Source organism: Monodelphis domestica, chromosome 4 (assembly GCF_027887165.1).
Source record: "Monodelphis domestica isolate mMonDom1 chromosome 4, mMonDom1.pri, whole genome shotgun sequence".
In the NCBI taxonomy this organism is placed as follows: Eukaryota; Metazoa; Chordata; class Mammalia; order Didelphimorphia; family Didelphidae; genus Monodelphis; species Monodelphis domestica.
In genome coordinates this window covers 348,219,644-348,240,284 of record NC_077230.1, presented here as the reverse complement: position 1 = coordinate 348,240,284, position 20,641 = coordinate 348,219,644, and the positions used below count along the sequence as shown (strand labels likewise).

General features: G+C 47.7%; 1 protein-coding gene across 2 annotated transcripts in view; it reads right to left on the bottom strand.

Moving 5' to 3' along the window:
• ARAP1 (ArfGAP with RhoGAP domain, ankyrin repeat and PH domain 1) overlaps positions 1 to 20,641 on the bottom strand; it is a 109,963-nt gene that overhangs the window by 38,191 nt on the left and 51,131 nt on the right. For both annotated transcript variants that reach the window (XR_008911445.1, XM_056795021.1), the window contains exons 4-14: positions 11,444 to 11,589; positions 9,700 to 9,773; positions 8,810 to 8,916; positions 8,480 to 8,635; positions 7,912 to 8,005; positions 6,990 to 7,110; positions 6,407 to 6,609; positions 5,831 to 5,937; positions 4,971 to 5,170; positions 2,427 to 2,512; positions 1,208 to 1,390 (exon numbers count right to left, since the gene is read on the bottom strand). Coding sequence is in view for 1 of the 2 variants with exons in the window: in XM_056795021.1 (XP_056650999.1) it covers positions 1,208 to 1,390; positions 2,427 to 2,512; positions 4,971 to 5,170; positions 5,831 to 5,937; positions 6,407 to 6,609; positions 6,990 to 7,110; positions 7,912 to 8,005; positions 8,480 to 8,635; positions 8,810 to 8,916; positions 9,700 to 9,773; positions 11,444 to 11,589 (1,477 nt within the window). In the remaining variant the exon portion in view is untranslated. The remainder of the gene's footprint in view (positions 1 to 1,207; positions 1,391 to 2,426; positions 2,513 to 4,970; positions 5,171 to 5,830; positions 5,938 to 6,406; positions 6,610 to 6,989; positions 7,111 to 7,911; positions 8,006 to 8,479; positions 8,636 to 8,809; positions 8,917 to 9,699; positions 9,774 to 11,443; positions 11,590 to 20,641) is intronic.

Genomic DNA, 20,641 nt, shown 5'->3' with positions numbered 1-20,641 from the left:
AATGTCAGAGCTGGGAGAGACCTTAGGACCCAGAAGGTCAGAATTGGGAGAGACCTTAGAACCCAGAATGTCAGAGCTGGGAGGGACCTTAGAACCCAGAATGTCAGAACTGGGAGGGACCTTAGGACCCAGAATGTCAGAGCTGGGAGGGACCTTAGAACCCAGAATGTCAGAACTGGGAGGGACCTTAGGACCCAGAATGTCAGAGCTGGGAGAGACCTTAGAACCCAGAATGTCAGAGCTGGGAGAGACCTTAGAACCCAGAAGGTCAGAACTGGGAGGGACCTTAGGACCCAGAATGTCAGAACTGGGAGGGACTTTAGAACCCAGAATGTCAGAACTGGGAGGGACCTTAGGACCCAGAATGTCAGAACTGGGAGGGACCTTAGAACCCAGAATGTCAGAACTGGGAGGGACCTGAGGACCCAGAATGTCAGAACTGGGAGGGACCTTAGAACCCAGAATATCAGAACTGGGAGGGACCTTAGGACCCAGAATGTCAGAACTGGGAGGGACCTGAGGACCCAGAATGTCAGAACTGGGAGGGACCTTAGAACCCAGAATGTCAGAACTGGGAGGGACCTTAGGACCCAGAATGTCAGAACTGGGAGGGACCTTAGGACCCAGAATGTCAGAACTGGGAGGGACCTTAGAACCCAGAATGTCAGAACTGGGAGGGACCTTAGAACCCAGAATGTCAGAACTGGGAGGGACCTTAGAACTCAGAATGTCAGAACTGGGGGGATCTAAGAACCCAGAATGCAGAGCTAGAAGGGCCTTAAAACACACAATGTCAGAATTGGAAAAGGCCTCACTCAGAACATAAGAATATCAGAACTAGATCGGCAAGTCCTTTCAATTTTAGAGTGGATAAACTGAGGCCCAGAACCCCTGACCCAGGAGGCCAGAGTTCTTCCCATGGAATCATTATACTAACCCTAAACCTTCTAGTCTTGGTTCTGATGTTCATTCTCTATGCAGCCTTCTCTTTACCTTGGTCTCCCCACATATAAAATGAAGGCAACAGATTAAATTGATGTCCTATTGCCCCTTAGACAAACTGTGTTCTAAGGACCCTGGTTATAATCCTAGCTCTGCTCCTATGACCTGGGGCAAGTGTCTTCTCAGGAACAGCCCAATGGTTTAAGACAGCCAGCCCAGATGTCTTAAGGATGCCACCTCTCCCAACACACACCCTCAAGCTGACCTTATCAAGCTCTTCTTGCTTGCCGAAGAAACGGTGATAACGGCGGTACTTGCCCTCACGGTACTTGGCTTCCAGGTGGTGCCGCCGGTCCCCAGGGCTGCTGTTGGGGTGCAGCGCTTCACTAGGAGGGACATTGGCTGCCCAGAACCGCTTCCCAGCTTCATTCCCCAGATGATGGAAGAGCTGAGAATACAAAATTTGGAGATCGGGAGTTAACACTGGCAGCATCCATGCCCCTTCCTGATGTTCCATGCCCTCCTCTCCAGAAAGGGAATATGAAGTCAAAGCCTGGGGAGGACCTAGCTTAAGTCAATACTTAATCTTGCTCCCAACCTAGTCTGGAACCTGGACTCGGTCCTTTAGGCAAAGGCAGATCAATATTCAATTCAAGAAGTGGACAGACGGGCAGACATTTAAAAAGCAGACAACCAGATAGGTGTTTGAAGAAGCATCTAAGTGGTTCAGTGGACAGTCAGGCCTGGAGATGAGAGATTCTGGGTTCAAATCTGACCTCAGAAACTTCCTAGCTGGGTGACCCTGGGCAAGTCACTTAACCCCATTTGCCTGGCCCTTACCACTCTTCCGCCTTAGAACCAATACTTATATTCATTCTAAGCCAGAAGGTAAGGGTTAAAAACAAAAACAAGACAGATGGATATGTAGAAGAGATGGACGGACATACATACATCCATTTAGGAAACATGTGAGAACAGGACAGATAAATACACAGACATCCAGAGAGTAAATAGAAATGAGTATTTAGGGAGTGGATAAGCATCAAGGGAACAGAAAGACAGGCATTTATTGGGGAGGGACAGGGGAGCCTCTAGCCGCCAGCCCTACCCCACCCAACATCTGGAACATTACATTCCTGAGGTTCTCGCAGCTTGGGGAGGGGGCGGGGGGAGCATCTGTCTGTCTCCTGAGGAGGAGGGCGGGATTTTGGAAGCGAGCCCTCTACCCCAGCTCCCCAACCCAAGATACACACACCCCAGTGATTTCCGGCCAAACATTCCTGCCTGGGCCCAGGAGGGTCACTCTAAGGGGCTGAGCCAGGGAGGGGGCTTCCTCTGTCTCCAGGCTCAGCCGCCCCTTGGTTTGCATTTTCTTTGATCTTGAGAGAAGGGGGTGTGGAATTGAGGGTAGTCAAGAGTCCATCCCCACTCTGCAAAAACCAAGAATTCTGGGAAAAGGGAAAGAGAAAGAACAGCGTCCCCACCTCAATCAGATCCTCCGTCCACACCTTCCGGTCCATCTTCAAGCTCCGGACTTTGGAGACAGACGGTCCCAGCCATCGGTGCTCCCCTGGAGACAGAGGGATACAGGGGTGCCGAGTGAAACAGCTGGCCAGGTATGGAACCTGTCCTTTCCCCATTCCCCTATTCCCCCAAGCATCCACCTTTCTCATACACTGCCCTGGCCCCAGTGAGACACACGTCCAGGGGCAAGAGATGGATTGTAAGGGGCAGAGGGGCAGGGCAGAGAAATAAGGAAAAGAGGAAGATGGGCAAAGAAGAAAAGCAGTCCGGTCCAATGGAAGGAGCCTGGGAACCAAGGGATCGGGGTTCTAGGCAAGAAAGGCAGTTTTAGACTGGACATAAGAAAAAGCTTCCCAACAAACTGAATTCGTTGTTTTTTTCATCTTGCAGAATTCCCTCCCTCCTAACCTGCCTAGTTCTGACATGGGCACTGCCATTCTTCCAGTCAGGACTACGTTCACAAACATGACTTTCCACTCTCACTCAATCCGATCCCTTTGACAGATCTTATAGGTTCCACATTAACACGTCTCACATCCATCCTCTTCTCTCCCCTCACAATGCCATTACCCTAGCTAGGTCAGGCCCCCATCAGCTCCCACCTCCACTATTGCAAAAGCTCCTCATTGGTCTCTCTGCTCCAAGTCTCTCCCAACACTCCAGTTTCCTCCACATAGATGCCTTAAACCCAGATATGATTATGTCACTCCCCTGCTCAAAAACCTTCAGTGGCTCCCTATGGCTTAAGATCAAATACAAAGTTCTCTGTTTAGTATCTGAAACTCTGAATCTGACTCTAAACCCTCTCTCCTGGCTAACTGCATACTATTCCTCACCCACCTCCCTATGCACACTACATACAAACTAACCATTTCCCATAAAGCAAATTCTCCCTCCCACCTTCATGTTTTTGCTCAGGTTGACCTCTGCCTGATATGCTTCCCTTCATCACCTCCACCTTTTGGAATCCCTAACCCCCTTCAAGGTCCAGCTCAGGTAGTTAAGATGCTAATACTTAGGATTATTGCTAATGAGCTGCCTTCCCATGACTACTAATCTTGTATGTTTCTTTTACTTACTGATTTGAGAAAATGTTGCACCCCACCTATAACATTAGCTTCTAGAAGCAGGGACAGTCCCATTTTGGTCGCTGAATCCTCGGGGTCCAGGTGCTAGCATTGTAGCTGCCATTTAAAGTATACTTTTAGAGTTTAGAGGCTAATGAATCCAACCCCTTCATTTTACATATGAAGAAGTGGAGGCACCAAGAGATTAAGTGATTTGTCCCCAGACAATCTCTAATAAGTGTCCAGGGTAGGATTTGAACCCAAGTTTTCCTCACTTTAACTCCAGTGCACCATTCACTAAAACTGGTTTCCTCTCTTAGGATTCCCAAGTCCTTTCAGGGCTCTCAGCTCAAGAGTGCCTCGCACAAAAGGCTGTTTGGGCTCTTCTAGTTATAAGCATCCCATCATCAATAGCCCCACCTGACCCCTGCACTGAAATTACTTTGTACTTAATTAGCATAGATTTAGTATATGCTTGTCAGCACATGTGCTCTTTCCTCCTAGAAGAATATAAGCACATCCCAGGCAACAATATTCTTGTCTTCATTTCCTCAATGGCCAACGTTGTGCCTGGTGCTGAGTAAACACTTAAGAAATGCTAGATGAATTGAATTGAATAAAATGTTTTATAAGGAAAGTCCTGCTCAATTAGGGACTGGACTAAGCAATCACTGTGCATTTCTTAAGCTATTACACATTAGTCACTGTGTTTGGCACCAGGAATACAAAGACAAAAATTATATTTACTGGCCTCTCAGCTTCCTTCCAGTTCTAAGATGAGCCATCTGGAGGCTTGTGGTCCCTTAAGACCTCCTGGTCTTTTTCACAAGCACTACCATCTAGCCATATCTCCTTGCCTAAACTCAGCTCAGCATCTATACAGTTTGACACTTTTATCTGATGGCACTCCCCTTCCTAAAGTCCATATTACAACCCAAATGAAGGACATATCATCTCCCACGTTCAGTCTCATGCCTACTCTTGGCAGGTCCTCTTCCTTCTGAGTCTCTGAATCATACTAGAAGAATCCCCACTGTCATTCTCAGAGATCTTTAGCCTCTACAAAACCCTTGCCTCACAACAACCTTCCATGACAGTTATGGGATAGCCTCATTTCTATTTAAAGATAAAGAAATTAAGGCTCAGAGCGTCTTGCCCAAAGTCACACCAGTGATGGGTGGATGTTCAAATCCCAGATCTCTTGACTCTGAAGTCCACCCTGCATTCTGCTACCTTCTCAAGACGGCCCTTCTCCAGGAAGCCACCCCAGGAGCACACCAGCCTCCCGATTTGTAGAGGGATGGGCAAGTGTCAAGTCCCCGCACATCTCACTTTTTTAAATAAAGATATTTTATTTTTACCAATTACATTTAATAACAAAGTTCTGAATAAGTTCTGGCAAGCAACTCGTTCTGGATCGCACATGTAGTACCATACCTGCACATCTCTTGCAAATCACAAGGCAGAGGTTGATGGAGGCCCAGTCTGGATGGGTGGCCCCACAGTCGGCGCAGAGTCGGTTAGGAGCATCAGCCCAGATCTGCTCGGCCACATCCATGGTGGACAGGGCCTCTGCAATGGCGCCCTGCATGGCCTCCAGCCACTCTTCCTTCTCTGACTCTGACTCGGCTGAGAAACTAGGAAGATCTGAGTGGTGAGCAAGGCTTGGAGGAGATAATGGGGGACACAGCCTGAAGAAAGGGGCACGGCAGCAACAGAATGGCCCAGGGTGAGGCAGCGAGGTAAGCAGCCCATGGGCTGTGGAAGGTAGAGGCAACGGGAATGATATGGGAAGAACTCGGCCGGAAGAGGTGACAAGCAAAGAATGGAGAAAGTAAGACATCCTGACTTGTCCAACAGTAGAGTGGACAGAGATGGGACAGTCGAATGGCCCGATGATGATGCAATAAATGGGTAGTAAGAGATAGGGGAGGAGCTAGTTAAGGAACCAAAGAATGGAGAAAGAGAGGGGGTTGGTTATCCCAAGATGGTGGGATCAGATTGAAGGAGGAGACAAATGGCTTCAGAAAGGAGGAGGTGATGGATAGGGTGGTCCAAAGTATAAAGAACTAGACTGAGGGAGAGGAGTCGTCTGAGAACAGAGGTCCTGGAAGGGCCTGAGATGGAGAAGGTGGGAGGAATCTGGGACTGGGTAACAAGAACAGCCTAAAAAAGGTGGGGGACGAGGTCAGAGGGAGACAGGGAAGGGAACTGAGGGAGCTTAAACATGGGGGACAGGGCTGAGAAAAGCAAGTGGCTCTTTTTCTCCAGCAGAACTGGGAGTCAGAGGAGCTCACCTGAAGATCCGATAAGGAGTAGTGAGATCAAAGCTTCTCCGATCTGAGTCTTTCACATTGCCCACATTCATATCGATGGACGTGATGCCTATCCCCAACTGGTATTCCTGGGGAAAAGATGGAGCTAGGATTAAGAGTTCTAGGTTAGCACACAAGGGGGATGAGGGGGCATGGGATGGGAGAAGAAGAAGATGAGGGTACAGGGAAGATCTGGATATTGGAAGGGATGAGGGTGCTGTGGATTTTTAAAATTAATAATCAATAACTATTATATTTTAACTATTTTATTAATAATAAAGCAAAATTACTGCCTGAACTCAGCCCAGTCACAGGTCAAAGAGAGCACAAGAGGGAGGAGTTACCGCCACTTAAGTACAATCATGAAAAACTGGAGGATGCAGGAAAAGGGAATTTTGGGAAATCCTAAGGGACTTCTGGGGGATGAAGCCCAAAGGTTCAAAATCTCCATCTATACAGTGTGGAGGGAGAGATGATGGTCCAGGGAGATAAGGGATGAGTATGAAAGGAGGATGCTGGCTCCCAAGTCTTGGGCTCCTTCTCAGGACTCATGCCCACCTCTAAGTTCTTATACAGCAGCACCTTATCGCCAGCCACCACCACATAGAGCTTGTTCTTCACTCCCCGAAGCTCCAGACTGCCGGCACGGTCAGGGATCCCAGGACAGTGAGGCTCCAGAAGGTTGGCCCTTGACAGCCGGGCCCGGACCCGCTGCTCCTCCACTGCCTGCTGAAGGGCCTGCATCCAGTCCTTCCGCTCTGCTACAAGGGGTGAGGGGAAGAGAAGGTCTGACACTGAGATCCAGGCTCATCTCCTCTCCCTTTCCCTCCACCAAGCCATGACCCTCAGCCCTTTCCTAGCCTGCTCAGTGACCACTTCTGCCAGGAAGCCCTACTGGATTAACTCCCAACTCTGATCAGGTCTTTATTCTCCATCCCTTAAATTGTCCATGCTCCTTCAGCTCAGTGTGGCTCGTGTGATAGATGGGGGTCTGTCTCCCCTTCAGCATGGGCTAGAATGGGGTAGGGGGTGGGGAGCAATGCTAGGAGAAAGGCTGTGCCTCCTTCTTAGGCTGGTGGGGGGAGGCCTTTTCCTGACTCTCAATGCACCTTCCTCAGCTCTCCGCTATCCCCCCCCTCACCATCACTCTCAGCACGGAAGACAAAGGTCCGGTTGTGTGTGATGACTTCAAACTTCTGGTCGCTGATACCAGAAACTCGAGAGATGGAGGAGACGGGGATGAAACGCTTGGAATAAGCATCCTAGAGCATCAGAAAAGAAGGAGGAAAGGGAGAGCAGGCACCAGGGGTGGGTCCCTCAGAGATCTGGCTCTCCAAGGCCCAACCCTCCAGAGCTCCCCTAAAATGGCTTCTCTTTCCTTATCCCTTCCCTCTCTGTAGGGCCAAAGAACGAATTGGGGTTCAGCATGACTATCTGGAGCTAAGGGTCAATTCCTACTCCAGGGTCAAGATCAGGTTTCAGTATATGATCAGAATAGAATGGGATACGGTTGGGAATAAGCATTTTTATAGTGCCTACTTTGTGCCTAGCACTGAGCTGAGTGCCTTTTTTTCTTTTAATCCTTACCTTCTATCTTAGAATCAAAACTAAATATTGGTTCCAAGGCAGAAGAGTGGTAAGGACTAGGGAATTTGGGTTAATTGACTCGCCCAGGGTCACACATCTAGGAGGTACCTAAGACCACATTTGAACTCAGGATCTCATGTCTCCATCCACTGAGCCACCTAGCTGTCCTGGGCAAAGTGCTTTTTACAAATAGTTTCTCATTCGATCCTTACAACAGCTTTGCTAGGTGGGTGCTGTTATTATCCCCATTTTAGAGTTAAGGAAACCAAGGCAGATGGAGGTGAAGTGACTTGCCCAAGGTCACATAGCTAGGAAATGTCTGAGGCCAGATTTGAACTTGGAACTTCCTGCCTCCAGTCCCAGCACACCTTATAATCAAGGGATTAAATCTCATGCTGGGAATAGAGCCTCTGTCCAATGCCTGGGTCAAGACCCAGTGAGGGATAAGGGTTCTGTCAGGGGTCAAGGGCTCTTACCTTGTCACTGTCAAAGTACCGCAGGTAATCAGAATCCAGCCTGACCCACCGCTTCTGATAGATGTACGATCTGGGGGTGTAGGATATGTGGGGCCTTAGGGAAAGAAAGCCAGAGGCAGAGTTAGGCTTCCAGGGTTCACAGCTCAAGGACCAATGGGCAGGTTTCACGGGGTAGAGAGCAGGACCAGTCGGACCCGGGAGGCCTGCTTTGCCAGCTCTCTGGAGGGGCAGGTGGCCTTCAACTGAAGAGATCTCACACTGGGGGGAGGAAGAGGTACTCAGTAACCCAGGAGGCAGGACTCTGACTCTGAGGGCCGGGGAAGGCCAGGATGGTGGGGATTGCCTACAGGAAGCTGGGACGGGGGGCATCTTCCTGGAGGCAGGGGATTGGCCCCAGAGCCCATGAAGAAGAGATCTTTAAGCACCATCCACAGGAAATTCCTGAGCCCTATTCAAAGGAGATCTTGAAGCTAGAAATGACCAACAGCACATTCTCCAAACACTATGAACAAGGGATCATGGGAGGAGGAAGCAGAGGAACAGGAGAGACACTGGGGTCATCACTCACCCCTGAGGTGGGTTCTTGTCCAGCCAGCCGGCCTTGATGACAGGTGTGGAGGGAGCTGAGGTCCAGGGCGGCCCCTCCATAGGATTCAAAGGGAGCTCTGGGGCTGGGGTGTTGCTGAGTCTTGGGGATCTCAGACCAACATCATCCCATATGCCGCTGGGAAAACACAGGGCCAGCATAAGGAAGGGGCAAGAAAAGCCTCCCCCATTGAAGGAGGAATTGGGGGGGAGGTCTGGGTATTTGGAGAGGAAACTGGGAGGGAGGGAAAAGACAGCCTGGAGGAGACTGCTCCCCTCGGAGAGCTCCTGAAAGAAGGGTCTCAGCTCTTACTTGGGAATGTCCTCATAGTCGTGGGGGTCCTCTGCAAGCTCGTCGCCTTCACTCAGCAGACTGTTCACGCTCACAGTCCTCGGGACATCTCGCAGGGACGGCTCCTCCTGCCCCCCACCAGGGACCCCGATCAGGCTCTCCCCTCCCTGCCTCATTTCAGCTAGTTCCTCCCTTTCCCCAAAGGAGTCACGGCCAGTTTCACACTTGCTCCCGCTTCCCTCCATCACCCCACTCACAGCACCCCCCCCCCCCGACATAGACACAGACACAACCTGCCCACAGAGTCTCGCCTCACTGGCCTTCCTCCACACTTCCATGGCGGGGTTGAGCCCAGGAAGGAATGGGGAAGCCCTGGGGAATCACTGCTGATTTTAATGGTGCCCCGGATCTCCCATGCACCCCCAAGGGAGCCAAGGAAAGGAAGGTCCTCTCTGCTCAGACCTGCCGGGTGAGGGTGAGCCTGCCCAGGCTCCTGAATGAGGAGGGGGCACAAGGGACAGTCTCTGATCAGCACCCTCCAGCTTTGGCATCCCCAGACTATGAGCTGCAACGTGGCATGCATTGTGTCCCTCCCAGGACCGCTGCACAAGGCGCTACTGTACATACAGCAAGCGAGTCTTCAGTGCAGGCGGTATAGGGTCCTGCAGTTAAGCTGTGCTGGGGCCCAGGGGCCTCCCCTGCCACCTAATGAGGGCTAAGGGCTGGAGCCACTGCACCCTCCCACCTTTTCCCTGGGGTCCCCACTCCGTGGGCTGGACAAGCAGATGAGAGACAGACTACCCTGTGGAGATGGGCAGACACGGACAGACAGTCAGCCCCAAGGGACAGACATTTAGCCTTCATGGTGACAGATGGCTGGGGCCCACCCCATCCCACCCCTCGGTCCCCACCTTGTTGACCATCACTGGGGTGGGGCCTGGGGCTGGTGGTCCTTCTTCAGGGAGCTCATCATAGTCTGAATTGTCTGAGGGAGAGACACAGGAGTGAAGCCTGGAGGGGAAGGGGGACCTGAGGCTGCTACCCCTCTAGGTCTGGCTGCTTCACGCCCTCCCCCAGGGAACAGACCCCGCAGCAATGGTTCAAAGCGATTCTAAGTCCTCTCAGAAACCCAGGGTTGATTTAAGCAATGTCTTGGGGACTAGTGGGGGGTTGGAGGGGGCAGAATGATTGATGTCAGAAGTAGCAGCTATAAGAGCACTACAACCAGGGCCAAAAACCTGGGTTCGAATCCAGACTCTGCTACTTTCTAGCTCTCTGACCTTAAGAGAAGTCATTTCCCTTTGGAAGCTTGTCTCTATAAAACGAGGGGGCTACATGTTATCTCAAGTCCCTTCATGCTCTAAATCCTACAGTCTTAGGAAATGTCTCCATTGCCCCAAGTTGTCCTCATCTTGCCCTTTTGGAGTAAAAGCAGAGTGGGGAAGGAAATGCTATTTTTAACAGGCAGTGTGAGAGGGAGGGAGGGTGTTCAGCCCACTCTTGGTGTCATCACAGCTAGCAGCATCCTGTTGGGAGGGAGGGAGAAGCCCATCGGGTCACAGTAGAATATCCAGGGCTGCTGGAAGGGGGACACCATGAGTGGGGCCAGAAAGGTATCCTGTGCCTTGGCTGGAGTGTGTGGCCACAGGTGCTAGCGGTCATCCAGTGACCACTGGAAGAAACTGATGAGAACACTTACAAGGTGGAACTTGTCCAGAAGGGCAAATGGGACAGAGAGAGAACTAGGGCTCAAGCTAGAGGAAGTCTGGGCGAAAAAACAGAGAAGTTTTTAGCCTGGACAAGAGAAGATTTGAGGTGGAGCACAATAGCTATTCAAAGAACAGTTACAGAGAGACATGGGCAAGTTGTGTCGGTCCCGAGGGGACAGAACTCAGAACAATGCGGGGAAGTCACAGGGAGGGAAATTTGGCTAAATAAAGGGAAATAAAACTTCTTAATATCAGTTTGTCCCACAATGGAGTGGGCTGCCCTAGGAGGGAATACAATTCCTGCCATTGCAAAGGCTTGGGAGGGGAACCCTAGGAGGGGCTGGGTTTCTACTCCAAGGGCTGACAGATGGCCCAGGATAGCCAAATACCTTTTAATTGTACAGTCAATGAACACGGGATGGGGGAAATTATTTCTCAGCTAGGCCTCTAGAAATAATGGTCCAGACCTTGTATTCAGGTCTTAACAGAAGCCAAGCTGGGGGCCCAATGGAAAATAAGCCTCTGGTTAGTGGAAATCAAGCAGTTAGCCAAATGGAAACCAGGCAGCGGGCCCAGAAGAAATTAGACTGGAGATCTAGAGTTGAAACACTGGTGCAAATTTCAGAGCTAAGGGAGATGCAACACTGGGCTGTGACAAGCTTCTAGCATTAGGTGTGCTCAGGGAAAGTTCAAAAATGAATATCAGCCCCAGGCTAGGTTTGGTATCTCCAGAGATGACAAGACCCCAAGGGAAAGCTTAAAGAAAACTGCAAAGAAACTCTTTGGGAGGAATTCTTCAAGACTAAAGGATCCCCCAAAGATTTCCCTAAGTTCATCTAGGTGATCCCTAGAGCTCCTCTCTACAATACTCATGGAAAGCAGTCAAAGGCTATTACTTAACCCTAAGAAACTCTGGCTCAGGAATTACGAGAGACAGAAGACTCACCAAACTCAGGCAGCAGACGAGAGGGCTTTGGGGGGATTTCTGGGGTGCAGAGAGGAAGGGGAGGGGGCTGGGAGGGAATCCGGGGGACAGGGGATGGAGGTGTGTCCAGCTCTGGCTCTGGTGACTTCTCTTCTTCTGCAAGGAGGCTAGAGGAAAGGAAGAAGCAATGAGCCAAATAGACTTATGGGGGCCCCCCCTCATACCAGGCCCCTTGAACCTCCAAGGGCATTCCAGAATGACAGGACAATGTTAGAAGAAGGGTCACCCCACCAGGCTGTCCATTCTCGTGAGTAGCTCTTTGCCATCCCCCACTCCCATTGCTGTCTAATCTTCCTCTTAGTCTCTGCCTCCACGTTCCCAGCTCCGACCCAAGTCTAGGTCTCTCCTCCTATTGCCTGGACAACTGTAGCAACTTCCTCACCTTTCTCCTCTAACAAAGACACACAGAGATCCAAGGAGATCGAGGGAGATAGGGACCCATAATAATATCATAAAAGGAGAGAAAACCATAGATTTAGGAAATTTGGAGAATATCTATTCCAATCCCCTTATTCATGGATTTAACAAGTATTTACTAAATGCCTGTTCTGTGCTAAGCAAATACAAAAATGAAACAATGTCTGCCTGCAAGGAGCTTACATTCCATGGGAGGGAAACAATGTATAAACTGAAAAGTAAAGTGTATAAAAATATTGTGAAATTAGAAAAGCTTGAACCCTTGGGCTTCATCTCCCAGAATTCTTTTCTCTTCGTCAACATAGCTTCTTACGTATTGTTTATGAATTCTGTAACTCTGCAATCGCAGCTGTGTTGACTCCCTCTTTTCTCTAGCTTTTATTTTCCTTTACTTCAAGTTACTATTATTAATAAATCTTATTAAATATAATATTTGGGGTATTTGGATATTAAATCTTAATCTTACAACATATAAAATAGATACCAAGGAATACCAATCTAAAGTAATTTTGATCAACTGGGAGGTGGGGAACAAGACTAGCTTCCCCTGGGCAGTGGCCCTTGAGCTAAATTTTGAAGAGAGCTGGAAGGTTCTACCAGAAATAGGCACGGAGGTGGTCAGCCATACCCATAAGGTAAGTACAGAGCCTAGCACATAGCTGGTGCTTAATAAATGAGCCTCGAGCCAGGATTCATCTTCCTGAGTTCAAATCTGGCCTCAGACACTTACTAGTTGTGTGACCATGTGCAAGTCACTTCACCCTCAGTTTGCCTCAGTTTCCTCATACATAAAATATGGTGGAGAAGGAAATAGCAAAGTACTCTAGTACATTTGCAAATAAAACCCCAAATGGGTTGGATACAACCGAACAAAAACAACAATAAATGCTTCCCTTCCCCCCACCTAATCCAGACATGGGGGACATCTTTTGCACAAATACAAAGGGAGGGAATGGAATGTCATAGATCAACAGGGATGTGCTGGTAAATGTTTAACCACCTGCTCCACTTTTTTTAAAAACCCTTATCTTCCTTCTTAGAATCAATGTGAGGAGGCTTTGTACCATTCTCCTTGAACCTCCAAGGACATCCCAGAATGGAAGGGCAATAGTAGAAGGATCAGCCCACCCAGCTGTCCATTCTCATGAGTAATTAAGGCAGAAGAGTGGTATGGGCTAGGCAATGAAGGATGAGTGACTTGCCCAGGGTCACACAGCTAATAAGTATCTGAGGTCAACAGCACACTTTTTTTTCCCCTTAAACCCTTACCTTCTGTCTTGGAGTCAATACAGTGTATTGGATCCAAAGCAGAAGAGCAGTAAGGACTAGGCAATGGGGGTTAAGTGACTTGCCCAGGGTCACACAGCTAGGAAGTATCTGAGACCAGATTTGAACCCAGGACCTCCCATCTCTAAGTCTGGCTCGAAATCCACTGAGGCACCAAGCTGCCCCCCAACAGTACACTTTTAAAGTTGAACCTATTATACACATTGTCTCCATCACTTTCAGTCTAGACAATCAATAAAACTATACATCAAGTCCTGAATTTGTAGCAAATTCTGAGGTGTAAATGCTCACACTGAAAATTTAACAATTGGCTCTTCCAAGCTGGAAGAAGTTGGCTCTAGCACACCCCTAGGTACAATGAACACTGGAATGTAATACATGGGAAGGACAGTTAAGTTCAGTAAGTCTAGAAAAGTCATCTGGAGCCAGACAGTGATGCCGGGTTATCTTTAAAAGTGAAATAAATCCGTTTGTCTTTACCTTTGAGGTAAAAGGGAGTCATTGGAGCTGCTTCTGAGCAGAGGAATGGCCTGGTGTGTCAGACCAGCAGCTAAGAGGAAGAAGTATCAAAGAGGGGAGACCAATTATCAAGGCTATTGCAATAATCCTGGTGAGGGGTGATCTTAGAGAGGAGCTATACGAGTAGAAAGAAAGAAAACCGAGAGATATTGTACAGGTGGAATTAACAAGGAAGCAGCTAGTAGGTGGCACAGTGGGCCTGGAGACAGGAAGACTAATTTTCCTGAGTTCATATCTGGCCTCCAACACTTACTAGCTGCCTGATCCTGGGCCAGTCACTTCACCCTGTTTGCCTCAGTTTCCTCATCTATAAAATGAGCTGGAGAAAGAAAGGGAAGACCATTCTAGTATCTTTGCAAAGAAAACCCAAATGGAGTCACAGAGTCAGGCACAACCAAAACAACTGAACAACAACTAACAAGACTTGCCAATTGGCTATAAGGGAGAGAGGAGGAGGAAGAGTTGAAGATGACTCCTAGGTTTCCAACCTGGATGGCTGGTGCTCTCAACAAAATGAGATTGGGAAGAGAAAAGGGAAAGGGGAAAGATAATGAGTTCTGTTTTGGACATGTTGAGCTTGAGAGACCAATGCAGCATCCAACTGGAGATATACCATGCCCAAATGGAAAGAAATCTGGGTAGAGTGTCAGAGTTCGAAACTCCTCTTTACCACTGCATTTCTGTGTGACCTTGGGCAAATCAATTAACCCTTCTGGGTCTCTGTTCATCTGTAAAATTGGACTAGATGGCTTCTGTACTTCCTCCCTTCCTTAAATTAAACATGTCATGATCTTCAGATTTTGACAATACTGACCACTCTCTCCTGGAGATCTTCTCTCCTGCCTTGGTGCTCTGTCTCTTGGTTCTTCCCCTACCCTTCTTGAGGCATTTAAGTGGTACAGTGGCTAGAATGATGAGCCTGAAAAGTCTGCCTTCAAGTCAGGAGTTGGGCACTTACTAGATGTGTGATCCTAGACAAGTCACTTCACCTCTGCCTCAGTTTCCTTATCTATGAGCAGGGGTAATAATAGCACCCACCTACCTAGTAGGGTTGCTGTGAAGATCAGAAGAGATATTTGTAAGGTGCTTAGCACACAGTAGGCACTTAATGAATTCTTGTTTCCTTCCTTCCTTTTTCATTTTCCTTTACTGAACCATCCTCTATCTCCTATACCTTTAAAATAATGCCCTGATTTCAGCTGTTCTGGTATCTCTTCTCTTCTCTCTCAACTCTTCCTTGATGATCTCAGCAGCTCACATGGATTCAATTATCATTCCTAACCCAACACCTCTTCTCCAAACTTCCCAATTTTTGATGAGAGCAACACCATTTTCCTCCCATTAATCCAGTGTTATTTCAGAGTTGTTTGTCATTCTTCCTTTGCCCTCTACATCCAATCAGCTTGCAAGTCTTTCTGATTCTACCTCAATACTATCTCTTGTATCCAACAGGGGGATCTCCTAATCTCTACTCACCCAGTCACCATCCCAGAAATCCTTTCCCTCTCTTCTGGACTAAAGCAATAATCTCTCCTTGCTTTCAGTCTCTCTTTCTTTTCCAATCTATCCTGACTTCATTACTCCTCTTCTCAAAAAACCTTCAGTCACACCTGACTTTCCTATTGGATAAAATACAAAATCCTTAGATTTCTCTTCCTCCTCAATGAACCTAAGTTTAGAGCTATGTGCTAAAGAGACATCAAGAAAAGCATGTGAATTTCTTGGCAGTGCTCTGAAACTTGACCCCAAACCCAATGTAGTATTACAGCAGAAACAAAGGGTAGACAAAGGAATAATGAATCAAATATGTCTGTCATCACCATGAGGTTCTTTTAGGAAAATTCATGGAACTCTGGGTTTCCAGGAAGCGCATTCTGAAAACTGCTTTGGTTTCTCCCAGTTCCCAGTAGCCCAACCCAAGTCAAAGAGATCTTTGGCCAGGCAGCTAGTGTGCATTAAGAGTTCTACTCTTGGGGGCAGCTGGGTAGCCGAGTGGATTGAGAGCCAGGCCTAGAGATGGGAGGTCCTACGTTCAAATCGGGCCTCAGACACTTCCCAGCTGTGTGACCCTGGGCAAGTCACTTGACCCCCATTGCCCAGCCCTTACCACTCTTCTGCCTTGGAGCCAATACACAGTATTGACTCCAAGATGGAAGGTAAGGGTTTAAAAAAAAAAAAGAGTTCTACTCTTGTCCTTGCCAACGCCACTTGAGTAAGTCAACAAGATCTTCCTAGCCAAGGATGATCGCCAATCTCACCAGAAAACTTCTCTGATCACCCCCCCTCCTTGGGGAAGCCTTGGCCAACAACCTTCCTGTCAGCAAACTTTGCTGACTGCAAAGTGGAGAAAGGGGAAACAGAGATAGCTCAGCTCCCAATATGGTTTCCTTAAGGGAAAATTACAGATGTGAAGCCTATCTATGATCTCAGCCCATCCTGGCTTGTTCCTGCCTGCTTTCCCTATCTCCCCTCTATCTCCTTGCAGCCCAGAAATGGAATGGCCATTGACTTCCTCCCTGCTGCACTCCTGGAGGCCTTCCTGGGCTTAAGGTGTAAAGTGTGAAGGAGATAAAGTCCCATCTCCATTCAGCAAAGACAAATCTGGAGTTTTCTCAAGAAACTTTGACCAGGAAGTTAGGGGAAAGGAATCAGAGTGCCATAGCACTCTCATCTCCTAGTCTCTCTCCTAGTCCAATCTTTTTGAGGAAGAAATTGTGACTCAGAATGAGAGAGGGTATTACCCAAGACCATGAGAGGAGTTAAGAAGCCCAGGAAGAGGTAGTCCACCCCATCCCCAAGCAAAACTACCTTCATAGACAATCGGCCATCCAGTCATTACTGGATATTATTTTCTCCTACTTTTACTCTACTTTAAAATAGTTCTCATTTTTAAGGTTTTATTTATATCAAGTAGAAATCTGCTTCCCTACAACTTCCCCATATTCGTTGCTTGTAGTTCTGCCTTCTGGGGCTGAGCAGAATAATGTTCCTCCACGTGACAGATTTGTAGATACTCAAAGATTGCTATCACATTTCCCAAAGATTTCTCTCTAATAGGACCAACACCCTCGGGTTTTTCTGTTGATCTTCCTAGGCACAGTGTCTCATTCCTTCCTCATCAGGGCTGCCCTGCTCTGGACATAATCCAATACTCCAATAAAGAGTCTACCACTAGGGCAACCAAGGCCTGTACCTAGGCCAGCTTTGTCTGAGCTAGACGCTAGACAAGCTTTCTAGCTCATAGCCTGAGGGAGGTAGGGGTTGATGGGAGAATAAAATGAATAATAAATATCAGAGAGAGGTAGCATTACAAGATGAAGAAAAAGCTGATCTCAGAGCCAAAAAGACTCAAGTTCAAATCCCACTTCTAACATGGTGGACTGATGAAAGACTATGAATAATAAATATCAGAGAGAGGCAGCATTACAAGATGAAGAGAAAGCCAGTCTCAGAGTCAGGAAGCCCTGAGTTCAAGTCCTGCCTCTGACACAAATTGGTTGTGACCCTAGGTAAATCACTTAACCTCTCAGTGTGCTAGACAACTCCTGAAGACTCTAAGTTGCAGAGAATATAATGACCTACAGAGGAAGTTTCTACACTGGGAATTTCCTATAAAAATGAATAATAGCTCTTACTCTGGTTCTTCCCTTTAACAGAGTTCCTATGCCTTGGGTACTTTCTGGTAGAACAAAAATGATTAGCTGCATTTTACAAAGAGAAAACTGAGGTCTAAAAAGGGTCATAGAATCATCTATCTGGAACCAAAGGGGGCCCCCAACATCATCTGATCCAAAGTTCTCAATTAAGGCATGCTCAGCACTCAGCATGATTTCCTTAAGGGAAGATTAGAGAGGTGAAGCCTATCAACCATCTCAGCTTGTCCTGGTTTGTTCCTGCCTGCTCTCTCTAACTCCCCTCTAATTCCCTGGGGCCCAGAAATGGAGTAGCCATTGACCACTTCCCCAGCTGCAATTCCTGGGGACTTTCCTCATCACAGAGTATATAAGGTGTAAAGAAGGCAGAAGACAAAGTCCCACCTCCATTCTGAAGAGACAAACCTGGAGTTTTCAAAAGGAACGTTGACCAGGAAGTTAAGGGGAAGGAATCACAGAATGCCTTAATTAGATGGAATGAAAATGAGGAAATTTATCCTCAGAGAGACTAACGGGCTTCCCCCAGGTCACACGGGTATGAGGTGGGATTTGAACCCAGGTCCTCTGACTCCCAAGCCAGGAATCTCTTACCTGCATCAAGATCATGCTCTTAGGAAGTGTGAGAATTAAAGCTTAAATTTGGTTCTCTCTCTTCTCATGACACCATATTAGGGAATCCATAAGACCACTGAGAATTGACTTCCTGGTCTCATTAGGGGGGAGGCTCCTAGATGGTTCCCCCTGCTTCAACTGCTCAGTTTGAGGTGGGGTCACCGGCCTGCCCTTACAGCTGGTTCTACAAGCCCTACAGAGCCCCACACTTGCAGCGGCAGACCTCTGCTGCTGGATGGCATTGCCTTGCCTCAAATATCAACCTGGGTTCCATTGATCCCATCCCCAGAAAACCCTACTTTCCTTTTTCCTTTTTTGTTTTAAATCCAGCTAATAACAAAGTCCTTTTAATTATACGTCCATAGTACCTTCCACACTTGTTCCTCCCGTTACCTCGCCAATATGTGCCCCATCACTACTTGCCTCAATTATTGCATTAACTTCCCAGTATGTCTTCCCACCACTTCTTTCTCCCCAAACCAAACCACCCCCACCAACTCCCTACCCATCCTTTTTCTTTCTTCTATACACTGCAGACTAATTCCTTCATTTTCTATAGCTCCATTCACAACTGCTCAAAAAGGTTCAATGGTCTGTTTCTTGCCACATAAAATTCAAACTTTTGTGTTCTCCTTCACAGAGAACGAGCGCATGGTACAATCAAGAGCACTGGACCTGGAGTCCAGACAAACATGGGTTCAAATCTCGATTCCAACACTTATTGGTTTTATGAGTATAAGCAAGGAACAACCTGAGCCTCAGTTTCCTCATCTATGAAACGAAGACAACAGTTTTGTTGGAGCTCTTGTTTTTCTCACTCTGAAAGACAGGGGAGGGGGGAGCGAGCTCTCTGGTCATTGTCAGAAACGAGACTAGGCTGGCCTTTCTTGACTTACTCAGTACTTATGGAATACACACGGGTCTGGTCTCGATGGGGATATGATTGGGGATGTCGACTCTAGTGTAAATATCAGTAATATGGAAATAGGTCTTGATCAATGACACGTAAAACCCAGTGGAATTGCTCGTTGGCTATGGGAGGGGAGTGGGGAAGAACATGAATCATGTAACCATGGGAAAATATTCTAAATTAATTAATTAAATAAAAGTTTTCAATTAAAAGAAAAGAAAAAGAACTTATGGAACAGCCCAGACCACAGGATCCCCTGGGGAAGAGACCTTCCCAAATCCTGGAGATTCTCATAGCTTTCTACTAGGTCTTCTTCTCTCTCCACTTCAAATCATCTTTCACACAATATCAAAATGATCTCCCTAACATATAGGCACGACAACATCGCTCTTCCCTTCAAAAACCTTCAGTTGCTCCCTACTGACCATTACTGTTGTTTGTTTTTTCAGTCTTGTCTCACTCTGTGACCATGTTGCGGATTTTCTTGACAAAGATGGTTTGCCATTTCCTTCTCCAGTTCATTTTCCAAATGAGGCAAACAGGATGAAGTGACTTGCCCAGGATCACACAGCTAGCAATTGTCTGAGGCCAGATGTGAACTTAGCAAGATGAGTCTTCTTGACTCCCTTCCACTGTACCACCTAGCTGTCCCCCCTCTCCCCCCCCCACATCTAGCTGACTGACTACTGAGTCAAGTTCAAATACCTCCAGCTGGCATTCACTTCCCTCTACAAGCTCATCATTGCAACATCTGTTGTTCCTTTCTACAACCTTTATTTATACATTGGCCAGACTAGACTCTTGCCCCATGAACCCAACTGCTATCCAGCCTCTAAACATTTGCTCACGCTGTGCCCTACACTAGGAATGCCTTACTTGACAGAATCCTATCCATCATTTCAGTATTCACTCAAAAGGGCCCCCTCAGGAGTGACATTGCAATTGTTTGAACCTCTGTAGTTCAATTACTGAAAAGTGTCTGGCAGCTACCTATGTCAGTGTTTTCTCCCCACCCAAGATCTTGAGCTCCCTAAGGGCTGGGGCCAGGGCTCATCTGCAATCAGCATCTCTCCAGCACTGAACTCTGCCCACACTCACCAGAAATTATTCTTTCCAAAGTCACCAGTGCCTTCTTCATCAACAAATCTAACGGCCTTTGCTCACTTTCCACTTTTTAGACTTCTCCAGAACATCCAGCCCCTGCTCTTACAGGACACACTTCTATTCCTTTCCAGTCTCGCTGTTCATTGCTTTTGGCCACACTCTACAGGAGAGTCCAATATGATATAATACTCCATCTCCCACCTCCATGCCTTTGTATGGGATGTCCTCGATGCCTGGAATGTTCTTCCTCTTCACCTCAAGAATCTCATTTCCTTCAAAATTCAGCTCAAGAACCATCTCCTTCAGGGAACTTTTCCTTTTTATCACTAGTCTCCCTTTAACCTCCCTTTTACACAGCAGCCAAGTAATCCCAAGCCCAAGTCTGCTGATGTCTTTCCCCTGCTTCAGAATCATTATTGCCTACATGGTAAAATTCAAAATCAAAGTCTAGCATTCAAGGCCCCCCAGTCTGACTCTAACTTCCCTTTGCAGCCTCATATCGCACAAGACTGGACAAAGGGCCCTCTACCATGTCCAGGGGATTATCCCAGCTGTCCCTGAGGTCTGGAATGCCCTCTTTCCTCATCTCTGCCTGCTGAAGACTTTCTTCCTCTGGGGCTCAGCTCGGGACCCACCTAAGCCAGGAAAACTTCCCAA